Source organism: Callorhinchus milii, unplaced genomic scaffold (assembly GCF_018977255.1).
Source record: "Callorhinchus milii isolate IMCB2004 unplaced genomic scaffold, IMCB_Cmil_1.0 Scaffold2, whole genome shotgun sequence".
NCBI lineage: Eukaryota > Metazoa > Chordata > Chondrichthyes > Chimaeriformes > Callorhinchidae > Callorhinchus > Callorhinchus milii.
In genome coordinates, this window is record NW_024704743.1 from 36,571,850 (window position 1) to 36,598,570 (window position 26,721).

Genomic DNA, 26,721 nt, shown 5'->3' on the forward strand with positions numbered 1-26,721 from the left:
TTCCAGATATGGGAATTTCCATGTTTAGGTAGTACGCACAAACTCTTAGTCTGGTTTGCATACACTAAGGCAGGTTGATGGGTGTTTGTGTTTGTCAGACACTCTGCTTACCAAAAATATACAACCTACATAAACTGTGCATGTTGAAACTATTCAACCCAATTCATCTGTCCCAGTATTCACAACAACAATAATAACAACTTTTGGTCTATACTCCACATGAGCCTCCACCAACCTAATCCCCTCCACCTAACCCCCTTTCTGCGTCTGTCTGGCTCAGTTTGTAGCACTCTTGACTCTGAGTCAGAAGGTTATAAATTCAAGACCCATGTCGGGACTTGGAACTCGTAGTCTGACCAGTGGTGGCCAACCTATGGCTGTAAGTGCCCACGGTACTGTCAAGAAGCGGCCTTAATCAAATATTTCTTGGTCAAGAAATCTGCTTGTTCAGGTGAACGTTAAAGATCCCTTAGTACTACTCGAAAAGAGAACAGAGTTTTTCCCAGTTTCCTGGTCAATATTCCCCCAAGTAAAATTGGTCCTTCACTCCATGGCTATTTGTGGAATATTGTTGTGTACAAATTCACTTTTTGTGTTCACCTATAGATACATTCAATCCACTTTACAGTATATCCTGTGAAGCGCTTTGGGCTGTCCTTCAAGGATGTCTGCAAGGTTTATTCTATACACCTCTATTGCCTTTTTCCTGGTGGTTATATTGTTTTCAGTCAGTTTTCTTCACAAGGTGAATTCTCCCACTGATTCACAATTGGGTTTCATCCTTCTCCCCATTTCCAATAATGTGAAAGAAACACTTAGAGGGTGAATCTTTTCCCAGCCTTTAGTGCCGACCTAATTGTCTGTTAAATATTAGTATTGGTAGAGAGATATTAGTCTTGGCAGGGAGATTGCCTGCCTATCCTGTGAAATATGTATGGGATGGTGTATAATGCAGGTGACGGAGGAGAAGGTGGAAAATGATTTGCAAATGTTCATTTCAAACCGCAGTTCAAAAACTTCGCTGAAAGTGGGTTCACTACATTACAAGCTAAACCAGAATAATATATAAAAATATTTTTTAGTAATAACTGGTGCTGTGGATTAAGAGCCGTTTTGTATGTTTGGAGAGAGATTAAAGATTTTGTAAAAAGTTTGTTTTCTTGCTGTTAATGGGGGAGTAGGTGCTTATTTTTGTAAAATATATTGTGCTACAGGTGCGGCTCACTCATGACATTGAACACCAGAATGTTGTATTCTTCAATGAATGGTACGAGACTAGCAACCACCTGTGGCTAGTAGTGGAACTGTGCACAGGTAAGAGTTGAAATGTTGTTTACAAAGTTGCACAATTGATTTAAGTGTGACTTTATTTGTAAAAAAAATTCTCTTCTAAAGTGGTGAATTCCCTGAAAAGTTTTGAAATTATCTTGATTATTTTAGAAAGTAATAAGTAATTTTGATATTATGCGTTTTCCCATTGTATGTTTATCTTGAACATTTCCCACCTGTCAGTGCTGGATGTCAAGGCACACAATCCATAACCCATCATGAAGCACGCTGGAATATTTTCTATGACTAGTAGTAGACAGATTAATATAGAGCTGAGTTCATTCTGGGATTCTGCTGCTTTTTACACTCTTAATGCTGGTTCTTTCAATTATCAGAATTGCATTAAATAGTAATGGAAAATACCTTTAATGAAATGTATTGTGTAATCATTTGAATCCTGTTTGAATTCTCACAGAGATGAAAACAATGTTTATCCTGGTGAAATCTGCAGATGATCTCATTTGATCAAACAATTCAAATCAACCCCTCCCCATCTTAGGTCTCCAGTCAGAATTGTTAAGGCCCTTGGGGTGACCTCTGACGTGGAAGGCATTCTATAAATGTAAATTTGTATTGTATTAACCTTTGAAGGCATTCAATTTCAGTAAAAAAGCCTCTGGGTGGTCCAATAAACCCTGTTCTCAGCTCCCCCCACCCCTTTAGACTTCAAGAGTTGACTTTGCATTGACTGTATTAAAACACAGCTATCCTGGAGTTATTCTCATTGATTTGACTCCAGTTTTGTGAAAATGCATGTACAGTCTCAATTATATGATGTCTGTTGCAGGAGGTTCTTTGGAAATGGTCATTACCCAAGATGAATATTTACATGAAGAGGTTGTGAGAGAGTTTGGTGTTGACTTGGTGTCAGGCTTGCGCCACATCCATGAGTTGGGCATAATCTTCTGTGATCTTAACCCTGCCAAGGTAAATATATATACTACATGTACCAAATAAGAACTTGGGCTTCAGTTGTAATCGCTGATCAATGAATGTGTGTTTTGCCCTGTTTGTATTCTTGATTGAAGTTTGTAGTACACATCATTTGAGATGGATTTGTTTGAGTTGAATTGGTTCAACTCTTTGCCCAAGGTATATTTTACTTCTTTTTAATGTATTGTGCCCAGTTATTTTCTAATTTTCGTTGCTCATTGCCACCCAGTAACCCAATCCAACTGGACAATACTCATGTGTGAGCCTTTTCAGCAAGTGTTGGCAGGCCACTTGATTATAGATGTATGACTGTCACATGCACACAACCAGTAGAATAGCAACCCAGAGCAGGAAACCTGGATAGTTTTCCCCACCCTAACCTTGTGAAGACTGGGACCAATTTATCCTCTCCATGTAGTTCCGGCTGAGATTTCCAACTCAGCTTGGACCAGGAATTGAATCAGCAAGTTCCTGGTTTGTAAACTGCAGCTCCGTGCACTACACTTTTTGGTCTACCCTAAGTTTTTTTGTGTCTAAGATTTCCTTTCCTTTGAATATATTTCTTTGGTTCTTCTTGGTCAATGTGAATTGCATTGTCTGTGGAGAGAAAGTTGGGTGAAGTGCTTTTAGCTCTTTACCAATGAACATTTGAAATCCACCACAATTAGTTTTGTGTCATTTCTTATAACCTGATCATATAGATATTGTTGGATGGACCTGGCACTCTGAAGTACAGTAACTTCAGTCTGGCAAAAACAGAAGGAGAGAATCTGGAGGAATTCCTTTCTCTGATTGGTACAGAGGAAGGAACAGAGGAGATCAATGAAAATACGCAAAGAAGAAACACTAAAAGCCGGGCTCGAGGTATACATGATGCCTTATTAATTAGATTTCTATATGACCATGGGGTATAATGTGAAATTTATTTATTTTCACATTAGTGCAACATGCATGTGTTATAATGCTGTATAAAGTACTGTGGGAAAGAAATGCACAGATTACAGACCCATTAAGATAAACTGAGTGAATGTCAGCAGTTAGTCCAGCATGCTTTAAATTGAAGGTGGTAAAGTAGAATCTTAATTCTGCCAAGAAAAAAAAGTCTTTGATTTAAAAATATCAATGAAAAAACTCTGAAAGCAAATTTCTTCCAGTTCCTGGAAAATGTTGCCCTCCTCCCCAGCTGGGCAAAACAAGTTCAGAGTTTTCAAAATGGAGAAAACGTAAATACTTAATAATGTAATTGAATATAGCACTTTGTTAATTTGCTATGTTTCAAAAGGGAATGAGAGAGAAGAAAAAGCTGATGAAAATTGCATGAATAAAAGATTATGATGGGAATTAGCTAAAGGCTTCGAAACGAGATCTGAGAAGAGACCTGGAGAATATGATATGAAATGGGGATAGGGTGAAGATTGTTGAGGAGCATAATATGGGATGTGGGCCATTCGAGCTTCAGTATAGACAGAGAGATTTCACAACAACAACTTGCATTTATATAATACCCTTCAAATAGGGTACTGTCTCAGAGTGCTGAACAATGGTGTGTATACACCGGCCAGACTGGATGAGACCTGGGTTTGATTCCTGACAGGGCGAAACCTTGGGCAAGTTTCCTTATTCCACATGCTTGATATCCCTCAATAAAAAAAGAATAATAAATTGGTCATTTCAGTCCATGACTGTTTGTGGGACACTGCTGTGCGCAATTGGCTGCTGCGTTTTGCACAAATATACAGTGAATTTACTTTACAGTATATTTTGTGAAGCGCTTCGAAACTTGAAAAGTGGAAAAGCGTTATATCAAATACAAGGATTATTATTATGGGCCAAATGGCCTGTTTCTGAGCTGCATATTCTGTGAATGGCATTGTTTGACTGAGTCAGAGAGAAAGTTTGGGTGACAATTGAAGAGGAATGTCTTCAAATGCGATCTGAAGACTAGTAAAGAGGTGACAAGGCGGAAGAATATAGGAAGAGTGTTCTAGAGGTTCCTTCACATTGAAACATGACATACAATTCAATACAAAATTACGCTCATTCAATCATATAGATCTTTGAAAATATTTCATTAATATTTCATTAATAAATATGGAATCTGTTTTGGATTTCATTTATTTTATTTATTTAATAAATTATAATTTATTAGAAATGTACTTTCAAATTTTGTAATGTTTAAATTCTGTTTAAATCCATTATACTCAGAAGGCCAAATAACAAAAAGTGGGCATTAGAATTCTGGTCAAAATTGCATGAGAAAAAAATGAAATATAGATGGTATATTTGTTTCTTCTACTTTTTCTGAAAGCTATGTTAAAAATATTAATAGCAGTTATAGAAACTAAAACTGAACTTGGCATGATTCTTTATTAATCTGTTAATTGATTTGTTTATGTTTATTCTTCACTTGATACACACTTTCCATTAGGGTCTTTAATGTACATGGCTCCAGAAATTTTGAAGGGTGAAGATTTTTCTAAGGCCAGCGATTTTTGGTCTTTGGGTTGTGTCCTGTATGAGATGTCTGCAGGTTGGTGTTAAAAGCATTCATTTCCTAATTATTTTCCTCTATCACCATGACCACTTGAAACATTTGATTGTGAGCATCTGTCAGTGTATAACTTTGCCAAAGAACTAGCAGCTTCTCATTTTTCTTTGAGTGAGAATGAATGGTGTTCATGTGATAGATTGATAATTGTATTTTCAATGAAAGATTTCTGTCCACCTAGCAAAGAAGGATAGGTAATTAAACTGTTCTCAGGTTTCTGCTATTGCTACTCTTAAGACAATTATAAGGAGGTGCCTCAATTAAAATTTCTATACTGCTATTGTGTGACAACTTGGCTCAATTGGAAGGCTTCAAACCCACAACGGAACTTGAAACTCATATAGTCTTGGCTGACACTCCAGTGCAGTGCTGGGGGTGTGCTGCATTGTCAGAGGTGCTATCCTTTGGATGAGTCAATAAACCAAAGTCCTGTCTGCCTCTCCAGATGGATGTCAAAGAACCCATAGTAATAATGAAATGAGAAAGGAATTTCTCCCAATGTCCTTGCCAACAATTGGCCGTTTATTCCATGGCTGTTTGTGGGACATTGCCTGTGGCGTTTGCTCATAAAATACACATAGTCACACCACTTTGCAATATATCCTGCAAGGCACTTTGAAACATCTTGACGATGTGATAAGATACTATATCAAATGCAAGAATGATTATAATTACTTTTAGTATAATATTGTTATGTATGTTTTATTCCTATTGTGTATCTCATTGTTTAATTTAATTTAATTGTTTAATTTAATTGTTCACTTTTCATGAACTTCTCGTAGTAATCCAAACTGCACAAAATAAATCTAGGATCCAAAAATAAAGATTTTCTTAATTTCCCGGTATTTATAGATTGCATTGTGGCACCTTCCTTTCAAAATTAACATCTGAAAATTTTTGAGTTCTGCAGCATTATATTTCCTTTTACTTGCATCTTTTGTCTCTGTCTGTAAAGCCTGTTAATACAGATCTCAAAATTCTCCATCAAATATAACATACATGTGATGGTCAAAGTCATTTCTGACAGATGGTTGTAATCAGACAGTATCACACTTCAGCAAGTCTATACTTCTGAGGTTCCAGTAAGACTAGTTCAGTGGAGCATGCTTTTCAAAGTTTGGATTTCGACTCATATTGTTGGTCATCAATAAAAAGCTGGTAGATTCCTTTCAGATTCACGATTTAAAAGCAATTGGTATTATTGCAAGCCACTAACTATTGCCCACTATATAGTATAAATGCTCACTAGAAAGAATAGTTTAAATTTAGAAAAAAAAAATAACTTTATTTTAATGTTGCTTTGTTGTTCATTCAGGAAAACCGCCATTTTTTGCAGAAAACCTCTCTGAATTACGTGAGAAGATTTTGCATGAAGATCCACCGCCACCCAAGGCCAAAGGTACAGTGGTTTTCCAGGATATTGAGAGAATCAATAAATTATTATTTTCCATCATTATACTCCACTTAAGAAAAGGCACTGTTGATGACAGGGTCAGCAGCACGTGGAGGGGCCAGACCAGTCAGTGGGGTAGAGAATCATCCCACTCAACTCCTGTTATTCCTGCAAGCAAAAGCCCATTGGACAGGATGGTCCTAACTGGGCAAGCCACAGGAAAGCTTGCCGGACTGTGCTATCAATGGCAAACTATGCAGTTTCAGCTGGTTAAGATCTCCAAGATCAAGGGAATCCGCTCCGCGGTCACTTCCCCTCCAACTTCCACCCACCACCCACCCCTTCCCTCCCACACTCCGACTCCTACCCATCCTCCCCTACACACCTTCGTACCCGTTTCCCCACCCTCTGTCACTGAACTCATCCTATCCCTAAAACCAACCACCTGCTCCCTTGACCCCATCCCCACTCCACTCCTTATCTCCCAGCTCCATTTTCTTGCCCCACACATCACTGACATCATAAACCTGTCCCTCTCCTCTGGCTCTGTCCCCATTCCATTAAAAACTGCCATCATCACGCCCACCCTGAAAAAACCCTCCCTTGATGCGTCGCAGCTATCAAGCTACCGGCCCATCTCCAACCTCCCCTTTCTCTCCAAGGTCTTGGAAAGAGTTGTCGCCTCCCAACTGCGCTCTTTCCTCTCCACCCATTCTCTTTTTGAACCCCTTCAGTCAGGTTTCCGTGCTGCTCATAGCACAGAAACTGCCCTGGTCAAGGTCACCAATGACATCCTGACCATCTGTGACCAGGGCTCCCTCTGTCTCCTCGTCCTCCTCGACCTATCGGCAGCATTCGATACGGTCGACCACGCTATCCTACTCCACCGCTTGTCCTCCCACCTCAACCTTCAAGGCACTGTCCTTGAATGGTTTAGCTCTTACCTTTCCCACCGTCTTCACTTCGTCTCAACGAATGGCTTCTCCTCCACCCCCCGTACTGTCTCATGTGGTGTCCCTCAGGGCTCTGTCCTCGGTCCCCTCCTCTTCACCCTCTATATGCTCCCCCTTGGTGACATCATCCGCAAACATGGGGTTAACTTCCACATGTATGCGGATGACACCCAACTCTACCTTTCCTCCTCTACTCTCAACTCCACGACCACCGATGTCCTGACAGCCTGCCTGTCCGACATCGAGTCCTGGACGAGAGACAACTTTCTTCAGCTCAACGTGCAAAAAACCGAGGCCCTCCTGATTGGCTCACGTCAGCGCCTCCGCACCTCAGGCGCTGACACCATCAGCATCCAAGGCTGCACTCTCCACCTCTCAAAGCCAGTCAGGAACCTCGGCGTTTTGTTCGACCCTGAGCTGTCCTTTCTCCCTCACATCCGCACCACAACTGGCACCGCCTTCCATCACCTCCGGAATATCGCCAGATTACGGCACTACCTCACCCCTCACGCTGCTGAAACCCTGGTTCACGCCTTTGTCACCTCAAGGCTGGACTATGGGAACTCTCTCCTCGCCGGCCTTCCCGCCACCTCCCTCCACAAGCTGCAGGTCATTCAGAACTCTGCAGCTCGTGTACTGTCCCGCACCAGGCTTCGGGACCACATCACTCCCACCCTCGCTCGCCTCCACTGGCTCCCCATCCCCCAGAGGATTGATTTCAAGATCCTCATCCTCACCTACAAGGCCATTCACGGCCTTGCTCCCTCCTACCTCTCCAACCTACTATCCCCCTACCTACCTGCCCGTACCCTCCGTTCCTCTGGCTCCGGTCTGCTCCACGTCCCCCGCCCCAACCGCCCTACTATCGGTGGTCGGGCCTTCAGCCTCTCAGCCCCGAGGCTCTGGAACTCCATCCCCCAGTGCCTTCGCCTTGCTTCCTCCCTTTCCTCCTTCAAGGCCGGTCTCAAAACCTTTCTCTTTGACCGTGCCTTCAGCTCCCCTCTCGACTCTCTTCCTCCTCCTCGCTCCCTCCCTTCCCTCCCCTCACCCTGACCATTTCCCCCTCCTCTCTCCCTCCCTTCCCTCCCCTCACCCTGACCATTTCCCCCCTGCTCGGGTCATGACCCAACTGTGCAGCGCCTTGGGACGTCCTCCTGACGTGAAAGGCGCTCTATAAATGGAATCTTGTTGTTGTTGTTGTTGTTGTGGTTAGACTCCAACGCACACTCTGGGGTCCCAAAGCCTTGGATCTTGCCAACCTGCGCCTAATACTTTCCAGAGAATTCGGTAAGCAGGATGTGTCCTCCAGGGAGAGAGCCCACATTGCATTCCAACAATCTATCTCTGGGATTTCCATGTATAGGTGAGATACATGGAATTCTCAGTTTGGTTTGGATACTCAAGCATGGTGATGGGTTTCTGCATGTGTCAGACAGTTGACACAAAAAAGCGTCAGCAAAAATGATTGTGCTAATTTTCGGTGGTTCTGAAAGGTCAGTTTGGGGTCAGTGATTTGTGAAAGATGCCAAGTGCGAACAATGCTAGCTGGCAGTTTTGCTCTACAGCCTTTTTGCTTTTATAAATCACTGGACCCAATACAACCATTCAGTTCAAGAAATCGGCACAAATTAGCATTTCTCCTCCTGAAAATACCCCTGTATTTCAAATGAGACTCCAGTATGTGTTTTTAGAATATAAAATGTGGTTCAATTTGATGATAACTTTTTAACTTCATTAAGATTCCTTTTCTTTTAATAAGAGTAAAAAAAACAGGTCTCTTACAGCTCATGGTGAGCGCCTTCTATGGTCAGTAAACAGTTAAAAGGCAGGATCAGTTGGAAGCACTTTTGCCTCTGAGTCAGAGGATTGTGGGTTTTAGCCCCACCTCAGAACTGAAACTTGTATAATCTAAAATGACACTCTACTGTAGTGCTGTGGTTTGCTGGATTGTTGGAAATGCCATTCTTCAGGAAAGCTGTTAAACTGAGGCCTTGTCTACTTGTTCAGGTGGATAGTAAAGATCTTATGGCATTATTTGAAAAGAGAAGGGAGTTCTTCACGGTTCGCGTGGCCAACAATTCCCCAGATAAAATTAGCCATTCACTTTACATGGGCGTTTTGGGACATTGTTGTGCACAAAATTGGCTGCCACATTTGCCCACAAAACAACTTCACAGTCTCTGAAGTACTTTGGGATATCCTCCTGATGTGAAAAATGCTATTCCAAACATAAGGATTATTATTCTTAAATTCAGGAAAGATTCATGTGGTTTTCATTGCAGTTTTAAAGGAATTTCAGTATTAAAAGAAACTTTGTTTTCCCTAACTTAGATTAGGCATATTTTTTTCTGGCATGTGAAGTATCATGTGTTTTGAAGGATGACTGAAAGGACAATTTGTATTTCTATTTCTTTTAAGTGTTTCTTTCAGGGAATGTTTCTGGATGGATTTCCGTATAGCTCAGTCATCAGATCTTGTATCGCAGATTTTTGGGGGAATATCAGATTTACTGATACAATTACTAGTAAAGAAAAAAAATCCCTTTCATGATCCAAATGTCATTGGTCGGCCTTGCTGAAAATTCAATGGTAGAAATTGTAGTCGACAGTATGGACCAATTGATGCAATCTTTCACCAATTTGTTGTATCTTCCAGGTTCAGCTGGCACAATTAAACCTCTTGAGTTTCTCAGTCTAATTCAAAGCCTGCTTCAGAAAGACCCCTCAAAAAGGTAAAAGAGTTAAAGTTTTTGAGAAATCTCAAATTTTTATATGCAACAGATTTTTGGGAAAATTCTCTTCCTAAACAACAACCACTGCTTACATTTTATAGCACCTTTCATGTCGAGAGGCATCTCAAAACTCTTCGCAAATCTAACTTCTAGTTCGTGCTGGCAATCTGAGGATATTATTGCAACACATTTTTGAACATGATTACAGAATGTTTGTGTGTGTATTTTAAAACAAATTGTCTTCCTTTACCTTGGACCTTTGCCTAAAACAATCTGTGACCGCTTAGCATACTGCTGAATTCAATCTTGCATATTTTTAGGGGTTTGTTTGGGATTGATTTCCAGATGTATTAAGTGATGCTGTTTCCCTAATAAAGGGATACTTGTAAATATGTGTAGACATTAACGTAATGTTTACCAATATTTAAGCAAACAAAACAAAATAACACCACAACATTTCACATGATTTACCTTCAACTGCAGCATGGCCTTATCTGCCAACCAATATAATTATTTTTTCTGAACTCACTCTTTCCTGACTTCACTGGTGATTTCAGAAATAGCAACTTGACTAGTTTGCATATATGTTGATTACACTATTTTATACTGACCGTGCCCTTCCTTTCTTACCAGGGCTAGCATCTTTCTTCAAATAATTTCTACACTTGAGATAATCAAAGAAAAAGATGAAATTGTTGATATTGTTTGTTGTATTGATTCTGGAATCTGTTCAATCTTTCCAGGGCCAGATCAGATTCTGGACACCAATTTAATTTAAGCTCAGATGACAGTAGAGCAATGCAGCATATTTTACTATTAATTATCCATATGGATGATATAGGATGGTATAATTGTGGTAATGTTCTTCTTTATTGATTCAATGACCTGAAAGAAAAAGCAATTGTTCATCCCACAAGAGAAAATGACCTTAGGGGCAGTATCTGTTTAAGAACTTTGCAATATATCTGGGCTTTTTGACCTTTCTTTCATTGTTAAATTGGATTTTTTTTTACTAGAGTAACATTTTGTATACTCTGAGGTCTTCAATGCTTTTATGCAAAATTACTTTTAATAATAATTATTAAAATTACTTTTGCTTGAATAATACGACCTACAAACATATCTTTTTCAAATATTTTCTGAGGCAAGAACAAAAAAATTACCAGCATAGAGGGAAGTGGGATCTGTTTGGTTGAGGGCAACAGTTTACTGCAGGATGTGAATCTTCTAAAGTATTCTACAGTTACCATGTCAACATATTTTCAGACGAAGAAGTCAGATTTGCGTTCCAATCCATATTGACTTTAATAAATGCAATTTAATAGGATTACTGCATGCAATATTAAACGAGAGCAATTTCTTCTGAATATTAATGAACAGCAACCCAGACTATAAACTGTTTATAATTTTAAATTTGCAAGGGCTCACTCATGTGCCAAAATGAATTGTCTGAATTTTTTTTAAAAAAGAGGACAAATTGCTAAATTGTTTCTCAGCAAAGAATCATCTCTGATAAAGTTAAAATTGTGTGGATTTGTATCCTTGTTGAAAACAGTTCAGTCAGAGCATCTCCCAGATCAGCTGTATTTAGTTTAACAGGGCAGACTTTTCAGACCTGCCGGTGATTCCAACCAGTCCCACTCGGTTAAAGTGCAGCACTGGATGAGCATTTTATACTTAGTGGCTCCCTTTCCCATGTTTATTGTTGATATGTTTTAGAAATAAATAATTTCAAGATTAAATTATTACTTTTATTGAGTGTTCAAATGATACGGATTTGTGAAATTTGTATATTTCAAATTGATATTTGTGTTTGATAATTAACTGAGATTTTGTATTTCATTTGAAAGACTGGACTGGAAAGGCCTTCTGCAGCATCCTTTCTGGAAAGGTGCATTTGCCGGAAATGAAGTGATCGCCAGTGATGATAATAACAGCAATAACTCAAGGTCAGTAAAGGAGGACAATATTATTTTAACATTATTATGCAAGCACCTCATGAAAACATTACCGTTGAAAAAAAGGAGCAAATTCACAATACAGGTTATATATAATAAGAGATTAGATGCATCAACAAAACTGGTTGAATATACAAAGATTTCTAATGTGACTCCTTACATCACTGGTCTATGTTTCCTCCCCCCTCCCCCACCCACATTGGAAATAAATTCTTTACTTTTTTTCTCTCATAATCTGCTAAAATTGATGATTAATGAGGATTGTGGTTCCGTACGCCAAGCACTTATGCACATCACTAATCTTAACATGTGGGGCTAGACTACACCTATGGTCACCTCCCTCTTCTTCTTGGGATGGGGTCCTATCCTTGTACAGCGCTCTGAGACTCTATCCTGTGTGGAGGGCATCATGTAAATGCAAGTAATTGTTGAATGTTAGTAGGTTGTTTCACTATAACATTTCATGAAACTGTTTGTTTGACTATATCATGAAACAAACCACCTGCTCCCTCAACCCCATCCCTACCCCTCTCCTTATCTCCCAGCTCCACCTCCTTGCCCGTCTACTCACAGACATCATAAACCTCTCCCTGTCCACTGGTACCATTCCCACCCCTTAAAAATGACAGTTATCACTCCTATCCTTAAAAAACTCTCCCTGAACCCATCACTGCCCTCAAACTGCCGCCCCTTCTCCAACCTCCCTTTCCTCTCCAAGGTTCTGGAACGATTCGTTGCTTCGCTCCTTCCTCTCCCACCACTCCCTCCACGAATCCCTCCAATCAGGTTTTCATGTCGGCCACAGCACAGAAACAGCCCTGGTTAAAGTGACAAATGACATTCTGTCCATCTGCGAACAGGGCTCCCTCTGTCTCCTCGTCCTCCTTGACCTCTCTGCTGCCTTCGACACCATTGACCACTCTATCCTCATCCACCACTTTTCCTCTCACATCAACCTTCACAGTTCTGTCCTTGAATGTTTCAGATCGTACCTCTCACACCACCTCCACTTCATCTCCACAAATGATTTCTCCTCTAGCTTCTCGGACCGTCTTGTGCAGCATTCTTTAGGGCCCTGTCCTTGGTCCCCTCTTCTTCAATATCTATATGCTCCCTCTTGGTGTCATCATCCGCAGACATGGGATCAACTTCCACATGTATGCGGATGACCCCAAACTATACTTTTCTGCTTCCACCCTTGACTCCAGGACCACTGCTGTCTTGACAGAATGTCTGTCAGACATCAAATCCTGGATAAGAGTTAACTTTTTAACTTTTTCAGTTGAACGTCAACAAGTCCGAGACTCTCCTGATTGGCTCCGTCAGCACCTCCTCACCTCATGCTCTGACAGCATCACCATCCATGGTTGCACACTCCACCTTACTAAGTCAGTCCGGAACCTTGGCATCTTGTTTGACCCTCAACTAACCTTTCTACCCCACATCCGTGCCATGACCCGCTCTGCCTTTCTCTACCTCCGCAACATTGCTCGTCTCCGCCACTTTCTCACACCGCAGGCCACCGAAACCCTCATACACACTTGCATAACATCGAGACTTGACTATGCAAACTCCTTGTTTGTCGGCCTCCCCAACTCCTCCCACCATAGCCGCAGATCATCCAGAACTCTGCAGCCTGTGTCCTCTACCGCACCCTACAGGCCTTGCTCCCCCCCCTACCTCTGAAAACTCCTAAATCCCTACCATCCTGCCTGCTCCTTTCACTCAGCGGGCTATAGGCTGCTTCACTTCCCCCGCCTTGCCCGCCCCACCATTGGGGGCACCACTCTGCACCCACCCTCTTGAACTCCATCCAGCAGTCCCTCTGCTTCGCCCCTTCCCTTGCCTCCTTCAAGATCCATCTCAAGACCATCCTCTTCGACTTTGCTTTCGATCACCCTCCTTCCTCCCCTGCCCTGCACCCTCCCCAATCCCGACCCCCAGCTCGGAGCCGAAACACTGACTGACCAGCGCCTTCGGACATCCTCCCGTCATGAAAGGCACTATACAAATGTAATTTTATTGTTGTTGTTGATGTATGACAAGGAAATTGCAGCTAGCTCCATTCTATCCTTGTCTGCTGATTGCACATGTGAAATCGAGCAGGTTCAATGATCAGGAACCGGAACAATACTATTTTTAATATAAACTTTGCTCTTGGACGAACACAGTTCAGGCATTACTAATGAACAGACTAGCCAACCTGCCTGATTGGAAGGACTTGGGGCGGTAGACTGGTCACTGGGGAGCGTGGATTCTTCCCACTCAGTTCATGCTAACCTGCAAGCCAAAGCTCTAAACCTTGCTTCAGGCAGCAAGTTCCAGATTTTTTACCCAACAAAGAAAAGTTCATCAGGGAAACAAGAATTTTATTTGTAAAATAATTTGTCCCGGATGTGAAGAATAACTTCATATTCAGTGAATACCGTGGTACCATAATTCTATAAATGCTGCCTGTCAAAGTGCAAAGTGTGGAGTTCTTTTCAGATTCTGTAGAGGATGAAATACATTGTGGCCCTTATTATTATTCAGATTTGTTCAATTTGTAAGGGAGAAAGGAATGTGATTCTATGTGCTTTCTTAAGCTTCTCAGAACCAATTACAGCTGCAGAGGTATTGCCTATTCATCATACACAATCCACTGAACTGCTATTAACAGTTAATTATACTGCAGATTTACTTATAAAGTTGGCGCCCTGTAAACCTGCAGCTGACCTCTTGTGCTCTGCATATACAATGACTATATATGTGTGCAGCAAGTGCCCATATACAACCTAATCTGGTTTTGCTAGTAGATTTGGTTATGTATTGTGCAAACCCTTGAGTGTCCAGCATCTCAGGGCTCCTCCCGGCATGATGTGACAGGCACTATATAAATGCAAATAATTGTTCTTGCGTTGTGTGCACAGGAAATGACCAGTAGAAAATTGCAAAAATATTTGCCAAAAATTGCGGGGAAATTTGACATTATTAAGAAAAATTATTAATGCTTTCTTTAACAAACTGTGTGGCCCACTCGGGCGTTGGGGAGGGAGGGTGGAAACACCAGCGCAGAATAGCTGGTGGAGATCCTACAAACACTCAACATTGCTCGCCAGTGTCCTGACCACAGGGCTCCAGGAGGTCACCATCTCCTGCCTCTTGGGGCCACCACTGAACACATAGAGAGAGACACACAAATTCATAGACACACAATCACAGACAGAGAGATACACTCACAGAGAGACACACCCACAGACACGAAGACACATACTCAAAGACACAGAGAGAGACACACTCGCGAACAGAGGGAGACACCCACAGACACAGAAAGACACATACTCACAGACATAGAGAGAGACACACACACACATACTTACATAGAGACACTCCCAAAAAACACACACAGGAGAGATTAGATAGAGACATACACACTCACATAGAGACATTCACAGACAGGCATACACATACAGAAGAGAGGGAAACACACAGATAACAGCGGGGCCTTCGGATGAGCGAAGCCCATTTCCCGGTTGAGCCGCTCTGCCCACAACAACAACAACAACAACAAGATTCCATTTATAAAGCGCCTTTCACGTCAGGAGGACGTCCCAAGGCGCTGCACAGTTGGGTCATGACCCGAGCAGGGGGGAAATGGTCAGGGGAGGGGAGAGAGCGAGGAGGGGGGAAATGGTCAGGGTGAGGGGAGGGAAGGGAGGGAGCGAGGAGGGGGAAGAGAGTCGAGAGGGGAGCTGAAGGCTCGGTCAAACAGAAGTAGTAGTAGAGTTGAATAAACAGCCGGCAGCAGCACGCAGACCCCTAACACTGCATTTTCACTGCGTTTCGCCCACAAAATATACAGGTAATTCACTTTACAGTATATTCTGTGAAGTGCTTTGAGATGTCTCAAAGACGTGATAAGGCACTATATAAAGTGCAAGGATTATTATTATTCACAGGTTTGAAGCGGAGGTGGGTGTTTATAGCAGATTCTGCAGGAAAATTGTGGACGCACTTTTCTATAGGTTGAGCTCATAGCTCAGAAGTTGGTCATTTTTAGTGCAGGATGCTAGCTGGCTCTCTATACGTAAAATACTAATAATAATAATCCTTGCATTTGATATAGCACTTTTCACGTTGGGAGGACGTCCCAAAGCGCTTCACAGAACACACTGTAAAGTGAATTGAGTGTATATTTGTGGGCGAACGTGGCAGCCAATTGCGCACAGCAATGTCCCACAAACAGTCGTAGATTGAAAATGACCAATTTATTATTGTTTTTTTTGTTTTGGAGGGATTATTATTAGGTGTGTGGAGTAAGGAAACTTGCCCAAGGTTTCGCCCTGCCTAGAATTGAACTCAGGTCTCTCGCTTGCAAAGCGAGTGCTCTAACCACTGAGCTACTGGACTCCACTGTGAGAAACAGTGAGAAATGCTGATCACACACCTGACAGGGATTTTATGAATCCACAACGTCTGTGTGTTATAGTATTGTAGTTTCCCACAATTATCCAATACCAGGATATATAACTTCAAATTTATGAATCGTTCCACATCATAGTATTTCTGGAACGTTTTGTTTCTTGTCAATGCTTAATTGAGGTTGAAAATAAGGAAGTAATGTCTGACATGGTAACCAGGTGCATTTCTGTGAAGAGAACAGTAGAGGCCAGGTGTAAATGACAATATTCTTCCCAGTTATACGATCAATGTTTTGAATGAGAAAATAAAGCTACAGTAATTGGGTGTGTTATAAGATTTATTTAAATGTGCTGAGTATTTTGTAGTGTAGTGTCTTACAGTTACTTTTTTTGCTGGAGTGGGGAGGGTTGTTGTTTAGGCAGGTACCAGAGGGTACTGCTGGAATTTAACCGGCTGAAACAGCATAGCTTGCCATCGAGCAATTGGCTGCCGTGTTTTGGCCACAAATATATAGTCAATTCACTTTACAGCATATTCTGTGAAGCACTTTGAGACTTCTAGAAGACGTGAAAAGCGCTATATCAGATACAAGGATTATTATTATTATATCGAGAGCATTGTCTGGCAAGCTTCCTGCTGCTTGTCCAGCTGGAATCACCCTGCCTGAAAGGATTTTGTCTTGCAGGGTTAACAGGAACAGAGTGAGATTAATCCCGGCTCGCATTGCTCCCATTAGTTTGCCCTTCCAAGTCCAGCCATTCCAGCTGCTGACCCGAATGGCTCAGGAACTTGGACGACTGCAGACTGCCTCAATGAGTTGACCCGATTCCAATGTGTTTACTTGATGGAATGCTAAATGATGGAGACGTTTTGATTGAGGAGAAAAGTGTATTCCTTACTTGGCAGTTTAGCTTGTGCTATTGATTTAAAAAGTTGTGTCATGTAAGAGTTGCTATCTGTTTTTCAATTGTTCTCAGATGCAGAGGATGGTGAGTCAAAGAAGGGTTATTGTAAGCTGCACTGCAGTCGCACACTCAGTGAAGTCTGTGGGCTTACTCAGGCTCTGTTGTCATAACATGCCCTTTAGCGTTGCCAGGATAATATACCATTCTGTGTTGCTAAGCAAACTTTACAATAGAGTTTTCCCTGTTGCTAAGCAAATTGACAGTACTTTCCCAAAAATGTGCTTTTTTGATTATTTCAATAATTATGGGCACAGGTTATCATTACAAGATAAGTATCGTTACATTTTGGCTTATAATTCACAAATTAATGGAATTTAAATGAAAGATTTTATTTATAATAATAAAATGGTTCCTTCACGTTTCATTAAAAAATGTGTTTGCAACCTTTTAAATTTATGTTCAAAGCTTTATTTCCATTTCAGTGTTTTCTTAAAAATCCATCGAGTTTGAAAACTTTTCCTGACAGCGTTGTTATTGCCAGATTAAAGATTAAAGCTACAATAGTTATCATTAAGGATGTGGTATTTTGCTGGAAACAAACATTCCTGACATTCCCTCTTCCTCTAATGTTAAATACCAACATGAAAAGGAAATGACTTCAATGAGGCACCGATACAATTTAATTCTGTATGTGTAAAACAATGCTTGTTAAAAGAACTGCGCGGTTCAGGGCCGGGAATTTTAATTCATCCTTTGTATTTTCGAGTTCATCTGAATGCCAGAATGATGAGTTGCTGCTGGAAACTGACATAATTCGCAGGGGCACAGACAGAACTGTTGTTGAGTCAACCAGAATTTAGCAGAAAACAATAGATTTAAGCAAGTGTGCCTGAATACTTTTCTTTCTGAAACTTTTTATAAACTGACTGCCATTCTGTCCATGATAGGCTTCTGACTCTTGGAACTGAGCCAAGGTCATAAGATTATTAGTATTATTCACAGCTGTTCTTCAATAATCCCTTTATGCTCTGATTAGATAAGCAGTAGACAAGAGCAGACATTCACTTCAAAGATAGTTCTTCATAAGCAAAAATGGGACAATGGCTTGCATTCTTTACAGAAAATGTGATACATTTATTACCTAAAGGTTTTTCTTTGTGTTCTACAGATCTGTTTCTAATTTTTATGTATATCTGTATAATAATATTTGCATTTGATATAGCACTTAACACATTACTAAAACGTCTCCAAACACTTAACACGATTAAGTGTCAAGTGTAGTGACTGTATTTTGAGGGTGATTGCAACAGTTAATTTGTGCACAGCAATCTTCCGGGGGTTGAGGATGAGAGAGTAAGTGGGGCCTTCAGGCTGAACTGGCTCCAAGGTGACATGCCTGGCAATGGAATATCAAAATCGATCCAGCCCTCTTTTGCGGTCTCAGTAGTCCGGTTCCTGAGCCAGGCGGATCTGCAATATCTTGTCACCCTGCTCCTATTGCTTTCCAGAATTAGGTAAGCAGGATAGACCCTCCAGGAAGAGAGTGTGTATTCCATTCCAATAAGTGGAGTCCTGTAGCTCAGTGGTTAAAGCACTCGCTTTGCAAGCGCGAGACCTGAGTTCAATTCCAGGCAGAGGGCGAAACCTTGGGCAAGTTTCCTTACGCCACACACCTAATAATAATCCCTCCAAAACCAAAAACAATAATAAATTGGTCATTTTAAATCTACGACTGTTTGTGGGACATTGCTGTGCGCAATTGGCTGCCGCGTTCGCCCACAACTATACAGTCAATTCACTTTACAGTATGTTCTGTGAAGCGCTTTGGGACATCCTCCCGACGTGAAAAGCGCTATATCAAATGCAAGGATTATTATTATTATTATTATAAATTGGTCGTTTTAAATCTACGACTGTTTGTGGGACATTGCTGTGCGCAATTGGCTGCCGCGTTCGCCCACAAATATACAGTCAATTCACTTTACAGTATGTTCTGTGAAGCGCTTTGGGACGTCCTCCCGACGTGAAAAGCGCTATATCAAATGCAAGGATTATTATTATTAAGTGTCTCTGAAATTTCTACGTGTAGGTGAAAACATCTGCTTGGCTGCATCGTCCTCCCCTCCCATGTCACTTTCCACGCCACCCAGACCATCCACACTTCCTTCTCCCTCTGCAACGGCTGCTGCCACTCCCCCCTCCTTACACTCCTTTGCCCCCATTTCTCCCTCCTCCCTCTCAACCACAATCAACCAGATGAAGTTCATCACCTGCTGCCTCAAATCCCTCCCCTCCCAGTTATATGTGATAGGCGCTATAGAAAATGCAAGGATTATTATTATATATATGTATGTGTATGTGTATATGTGAAGCTGGTTAAGCCGGACACATTGGGGACAGGCATTTTGTCTGGTTTAAGAGGTGTCCAGGGATAACCAGAATTCCATTCCTGCCCAGCAGAGGAGCCCCGTCGATGCCGTATAAAAGTAAAAACAATAATAAATTGGTCATTTTAAATCTACGACTGTTTGTGGGACACTGCTGTGCGCAATTGGCTGCCATGTTACGCCCACAAATATACAGTCAATTCACTTTACAGTATATTCTGTGAAGCGCTTTGAGACATCTAGAAGACATGAAAAGCGCTATATTAAATGTGAGGATTATTATTATTATTACATATATATATTTATATTATGTAATCTTAGATTAATTCATTAACTGATATATATTTTTAAAAATAGCTTCTCTTGGCTCATTCAGTAAATGTGGTAAGCTGTGTGCTCTAACAATGCGCCAGGTCAGTCCAAAATGTATTCTTTTTGGTCTGTGGTGAGTTATCAAACCTTAATTAGGATGGCAGTTGGAATCCAGCCATTAGCTTCAAAGCATTAGGCTAAAAGAGAAAAACTACTGTGGGAGTCTGTTCTATATCAAAATCTAATTGATGTCCTCCTGGACATGTATGTTGTATGAATGCTGTGTATGACTCACATGTAACCCTGTGGTTGAATTGCTTACATTTAGGCTGCATTTAAAGAATAGCCACTTGCATGAAACACTGCATTCCCAATTTTTTTTTTAACAAATCCCTCTTTTATTAACATTGCTTGGGTTTTTAATTTGAACTACCCATTATCATGGATTGCAAATATTGCTACTTCCAAAATATCTAATTTACAGCAAAAAATAATCAGGGCCTTGTGTCAGAGCTAATAGCTTCTCTTATTGTTTGCGCCTTGGGCCTTTTTTTCATATGGTTTCCTTTTTATTGCATCAAGATTGAGTATCTATTTAATGAAGTCCCTGTCAATGCACAATGTATTCACATAATAAGTTTCATTTCTTCATTCATGAATTCGTGTTGCACAATTCTATTTTTGGTGAATGAACCATGTGTTAAAATTCACCAGGAAACTATGCATCACACATCACACAATTAGTATTCAAGTTAATGAAAAGATGGCACATATATTTTTAATAGGTTCATAGATGAATGAATTACATTAACTCTATTCAGTACTAAGGGATCTTCCTTTTGTAGTATTTTGCAGGTCCATGTTTTTCGTGTATACTTTAAAATCAGATTTTATCATTCTACATCTTACATATAGAAAAGTTACATGTATTTCTCCATAGTGTGTAATTATATAGAAAGCAGGAGTTAATCCCAATGTGAAAACCTCAAATGTGTCTGGGCCAACAATCCCCAGATGGTTGTTTGTGGGACTTCTAGCTGCATTTAAACTCTATTCTCCATTCAAATAGAATGATTATCGTTCTCCATGATCAGAAGAAGCAACAGAAGAGAGAAATCTTCTGGCCAAACCATTATGATGGTGGTGGCAGAATGGGACAGGTTGGGGAAGGTGGGAAAGAAAATAATTATCCAATCTGTCATGAAATGTTGAATTTTCCAGTCTTATGATTGCACTGTTGACTGACTGATGTAACATGAGCTTTTATTTACAGGCAGCTGCAGATTAACAAATGTTAGCTGAGTCTATGCAGGTCTTTTAAAACCCCAGCAATTAGAGAGCAATAATGGCCACCCACTTTGGTTGACCAGCAAAATAAATGTTTTTTGATTGAATATTTTTGATTCATGGCATAAATCTATGCTATTTTGTTTTTTCTATGATTATTAGTTGACCAAAAAGGTTGTCCATGACTCATATAGAGATACACTTTGTACCTGATTTAATTTTTCTTGTTAGTAACAATGAAAAGAATGAAAATGTTTCATCCTTCAACATTGGTGAGCTGGGAGAGCCTGGTGGAAAGGAAAGCATACAAGCATCAAGTGTTCATCTTGAGAGCAATCGGCAACCAAAATCATACAAAATAGGTAATAATACACTCAGAAGTACTGCTTCTATTTAATTTATTATAATAATTATCATTATTATAATTTATTATTAATGTTTGTAAATGTTCAAAGGTGAGATAATGAATGGATCTTAGAATCATTGCTTTTTCCCTATACTTTTGATTTGATTTTAGTCAAGCATCCATGCAGTTCACTTTTAAATTTTCATGCATTCAACAGCCATCCAAGATGATGGAGGCTGATTCTGAATAGGTGATACATTTTGAAAAAAAAAGGAATGAAAAGAGTACTAAGTGGAGTAACTTTTGTTCATTTCTAGGCAGCAGGGTAAAGAATGGCAATGGCGCGTATTTGAGCACAGGCCATCAGCCTGTTCTCTCAGCTAGTGTACAGCACAGGCAATTCTAAAAGGGCAACAGCAAAATCAATTTGATACTGAGGCCAAAAAAAAACTGCACCAATAACAATATTGAATTCACAGGAAGAGCATATCTTGATATCAGTGAACAATGACCAAAAATGTATTTTAAACCTCCAAATAATTATACCCTTTTTAACTATTATCTTTTTACACAGAGTTGACATGCTTTGTACTGCTTTCCATGAGCATTTCAAAAAGACTGTTTTGTGCAATTAGGATGACGATAATAATAATAAATGTGCTTATTTTTAATGAGTCCATTAGTGAAGTAGCTCTAACAAATATAATGTTTTTTTCTAAAATACATTCATTCATTGACTGACTTGACAATTGGAATTGCAATCTTCATAATATTTCTAAGAATATAGTGAAGTAGTCTGAGCTAACTCTCTAGTACAGATGCTCCATCAGCATGGCCTCGGGTGGACGTTATCAGGGGTGGCAGGTATTCTGGCAGCTCTCACACTTTTTTATATGATCTTTTAATCATTATATTATAGATCAGGATTAATCGGTTCTGATTCCATATTACAGAAAATCCAGCTGATTTAAGGCCGAAGAGTGCACTTGACATAAATTCCAAAGAATCCATCTTCCTACTCAGGTGTGTGTGTAGAAAGTGCACCTTAAATACACAGCATTACACTGAGAGTAACCATTGTTATATTATGTTCTATGTTCAAAACCTCCAATTTCTCATCCTAGCCTACCTCTGTGACTTTCTGCAACCCTACTACTTCATGTTCCCTACCTGATTTTCCCTTATTGGATCAGGTGGTTGTTAAAGGTCAATGTCACTATTCGAAGAGAGAAGGGAGTTTCTCCCAGTGTCTTGGCCAACAATTCTCCAGAGGTGGGAGGGCGACTGAAGGCATGATCGAAGAGAAGGGTCTTGAGACCGGCTTTGAAGGAGGCAAGGGAGGAAGCGAGGCGAAGGGACCGTGGGATGGAGTTCCAGAGTGTGGGGGCAGAGAGGCTGAAAGCTCGGCCACTGATGGTAGGGGCGGGTTGGGCGCGAGACATGGAGACCGATGAACGGAGGGAGCGGGCAGGTGGGTAGGGAGTCAGCAGGTTAGAGAAGTAGGAGGGGACGAGGCCATGGATGGCCTTAAAGGTGAGGACTTTATTGGCTGATGTGTTCACCCACAAAATACACACCGTCATGTCACTTTACAGTATCTACTGTGAAGCGCTTTGAAACCCCCTACCAACATGAAAGATGCTGTATCAAATATAAGGATTATTATTCTTCTGCTCCCCATTCTGGGGTCCCTTGGACTTATCCCATCCCTCCACATTTCAAAATCCACCTTAAGGGCTATCTTTTTCATCGTGTTTTTGGCAACACACCCCCTCTTGGGCTCTGAGCCAGCTGTGTGAAGCACTTTAAGATGTCCTCCCAACATGCAAGGCATTACATAAATGTAAATGATTGTTTTTTATTAAACAGCCAGAACATTTTATTGCCATTAAGATTGTGTGATACTGTGTTTTGCCATCAGTCCTTTTTCTTTGATATGTTATAGCTATTCTAAGCACCTTTTGGGCTTTGGTCAAAAATTATGTAAGAGGATATGTAGAAACAGATGCAGCTCATACTTCTTCTATCTGGAACAGCTCCCATCCATCACCAAGATCAAGCTCTACTTTAAACAAGAACAATATAGTTGCCGATCCAGTTCCGAATTCTCCATTGAAAGGCTCCACTTTACCGCAGGTATATTAAAGTGCACCATTTCAAATGCCTTGTTTGTTTGTTTGTTTGTTACTGATCAATTTTTTGTATTTGATAGTTTCAGGATAAATTGGCCTTACAGTTAAAAACACGGCATAAGCTTTTTAAAAAAAAATCCAGGAGGGCAGGTGGGTTGATTGAAGATGGTGTCAAAGTGGGAAGTGTCTTGAGACAGACTTTGAAGGAGGCAAGGGAAGGATGAGGCAAAGGGACTCTGGGATGAAGTTCCAGAGAGTTAGAGCAGATAGTCTTAAGGCCTGACTGCCAATGCTGGACAGGAGACATGAAGCAGGTCAGTGCCTGCCGAGCAGAGAAATGGGCATGTTGGTAGAGTTTTAGAAGGTCACAGAGGTAAGGTAGAGTAAGACCATGAAGATGAAAAATTGTGCATCTTTAGACGATTTATTTGTGGCAGTTACTTTTTTATTTTTAGACTAGATAATAAGGGAAATAAACAGAATTTGAAGAAATGGATTAATGCTGAAATAAGAAGAATCTGTGAGAGATGGAAGTAGATAGGTAATTAAGTATTTAGTGTAGGGAGCGAAGGGGGCAAAATGAAATTGGGCCACAGTTGAATTGATTAGAAAAGTAGTATCAGGTGAGTTACAATAATAAAAACCAAATGAGAAATGAAAAACTAGGAGGGTAAAGTGATGAGTATTGGTAGTTAATGTCATTTGCCATCAGAAACTCTGAGCCATAACTGTTTTCTCTCGGTTGGAAAATAGTTGACACCATGGGGTTGAAAGCAGAATACTTGTGGTATGTAGGTTCCTTAATGTGTGAAAATATTACAGTCTAGCAAAATCTCACATGCTGATCAACAATACCGTACTTCTATAAATCTTTCTTTCAACGGCTATGCCATACTGGCGTGCCTATCATCCCCTGCAATGTATTTGTTTACAACTAAGAATGTCTCGTCTGTGAGTAAGATATTTCTGGGGATTTTATTTAAAATCGATTTGTAAATTAATAATATTTGCTTTGTCTAATATTAGGATATTTGTTTATGCTGCTTTATTAGATATTATGGAATTTCTTGCCTCATTTTCCCATAGATGATGCTTCAATAAGAGGGCTAGTTTCAAGAATTGTTTAGCTTCAATTGAACTGATAGTACAAACCACATACTGTATATATCACAGAGATGTAGCTGTCTGACAGTTCTCTTCTGCACTCTTGTGGCTCAAAGAAAAAGTACAATAAATGTGAGCAGCAGATGAACAACTCAAGGCAAGAGTGTTGTCTCCCCTCTTTTCTCCCTTGCTTGGTTAGATATTCTTTATAGCTGAAACCAGGAGACGTATTGTCACGATTATTTAACTGTGCTGGTAATAAAGTTCAAGTGTTATCAGGTTTCTGCTTTTCTGCTTCGTTCCAGCTGTATACAATTTGCTCCCTTACCAGCTTTAAATACATTGCAGTTGAGTCTGAACCATTGCCAATGACCACGATAAGTTTTTTTCATACTCTTCAACCTTTTTGTTTGGATAATTGCATCTCTCCAGGCTTTTAGGTCTTCACCCATTGAAAATTCTTAAATACAACCATAATTTTGAAGCTGGAGATTCTGCAAGTTCTATTCCATAAGCAAACTGGCTTTACAGTTAAGACTGAATTCAACCATTTTCCAAATTCTGGGTCTTCTAAATGTGTGAGAAGTGGCGTGGAGCCAATGAGCTGGAAGATGGCTATTTTAGTATGAAAAGCCAGTTGGCATCCCTGCGCCATTAATAGTGTACATATTTCAACTGCATTATAAGGGAATTCATGCAACAGTGAAGTGCGTTATAATGGGGCTGGACTGTATGCACAAGAAATTCCTTTACCTGACATGTTGGATATAGAACATGTTTCACAGATCCTTTGTGCTTTCACTCTCCTGTAATTGATTTTTGCAGTTGAATCCCAGAGTTTTGAAATTTCTTATGATCTTCATCTTGGAGTCCTGTAGCTCAGTGGTTGAGCACTCGCTTTGCAAGCTAGAGACCTGAGTTCAATTCCAGGCAGGGCGAAACCTTGGGCAAGTTTCCTTACTCCACACGCCTAATAATAATCCCTCCAAAACTAAAAACAATAATAAATTGGTCATTTTCAATCCACGACTGTTTGTGGGACATTGCTGTGCGCAATTGGCTGCCGCGTTCGCCCACAAATATACAGTCAATTCACTTTACAGTGTGTTCTGTGAAGCGCTTTGGGACGTCCTCCCGACGTGAAAAGCGCTATATCAAATGCAAGGATTATTATTAGGATTATTATTATTATCTTAAGACCATTGTTTTAAAATTTAAGATTGTACAGTAATTTGGAACATCCTTACGCTTCATTCTTAATTGGGAAGCTGTTTTTTCCACTTTTTTTTAACTGGGCTTTCAAATTAGGTTTGTTGGTCATCTGCACTTTATTGTGGAGAAATTGTGTCATTGGAAGATTATCCCTTTGAAACCTTTATGTTCTAGAACATTTTGCTCTTTTGCAGCTTGAAGCATTGTTTACCAATCAACAGGATATAGACTCACAAATCAAAGGCCTTATATACACTGATGCTGATCTTACAGTGACCCCTATTGTGGACAATCCCAAGGTAATGGAAAATTGGTTTCACAAAAAATGTACTTGCTTTGTAGTCAAGCTACGAAATGCTATTCAAAAAGTAGGTTTGAATTCTAGAAAATATGTGTTTATTTTAGGAATTGTTGAGGACAGAAACTTATCATTATTGGAATATTCAAGATTCTAAAGGGTATAGATGGATAAACTGAGCCCTGATAATATAGTTGACATAACAAAAATATTTGTTAAATATTGGGGAATAAGTCCATTACAGTTTATGAGAGATTTAGTGTAGGATTATTTTTATTTTGGCTGGGCCTCACTGGTCTTCTCCGACATAATGAAACATTTTTTTTTTAAAAAATGGGATTTTAAGATGAGAAACATCCAAACATGTACCTTGTTACTAGGTTTCTGTGTGTTTTTCCTATATTTGACTGTCAATTTTACTATATTTAGCTGTAATTTTCTAGTGTATTTATTTCTCTGTGATTGTTTGAGGGTAATTAAGCTACAAGAAAA

The 26,721-nt window shown here is 40.2% G+C and overlaps 1 protein-coding gene across 1 annotated transcript in view; it reads left to right on the forward strand.

Annotated features, from left to right (window-relative positions):
* Positions 1 to 26,721, forward strand: part of ulk4 (unc-51 like kinase 4) — a 261,176-nt gene that overhangs the window by 10,230 nt on the left and 224,225 nt on the right. The window contains exons 3-13 of the mRNA XM_042332045.1: positions 1,215 to 1,314; positions 2,117 to 2,256; positions 2,964 to 3,126; positions 4,691 to 4,792; positions 6,126 to 6,209; positions 9,812 to 9,887; positions 11,738 to 11,836; positions 21,369 to 21,499; positions 22,437 to 22,506; positions 23,520 to 23,619; positions 26,126 to 26,230. Of these exons, the coding sequence (XP_042187979.1) occupies positions 1,215 to 1,314; positions 2,117 to 2,256; positions 2,964 to 3,126; positions 4,691 to 4,792; positions 6,126 to 6,209; positions 9,812 to 9,887; positions 11,738 to 11,836; positions 21,369 to 21,499; positions 22,437 to 22,506; positions 23,520 to 23,619; positions 26,126 to 26,230 (1,170 nt within the window). The remainder of the gene's footprint in view (positions 1 to 1,214; positions 1,315 to 2,116; positions 2,257 to 2,963; positions 3,127 to 4,690; positions 4,793 to 6,125; positions 6,210 to 9,811; positions 9,888 to 11,737; positions 11,837 to 21,368; positions 21,500 to 22,436; positions 22,507 to 23,519; positions 23,620 to 26,125; positions 26,231 to 26,721) is intronic.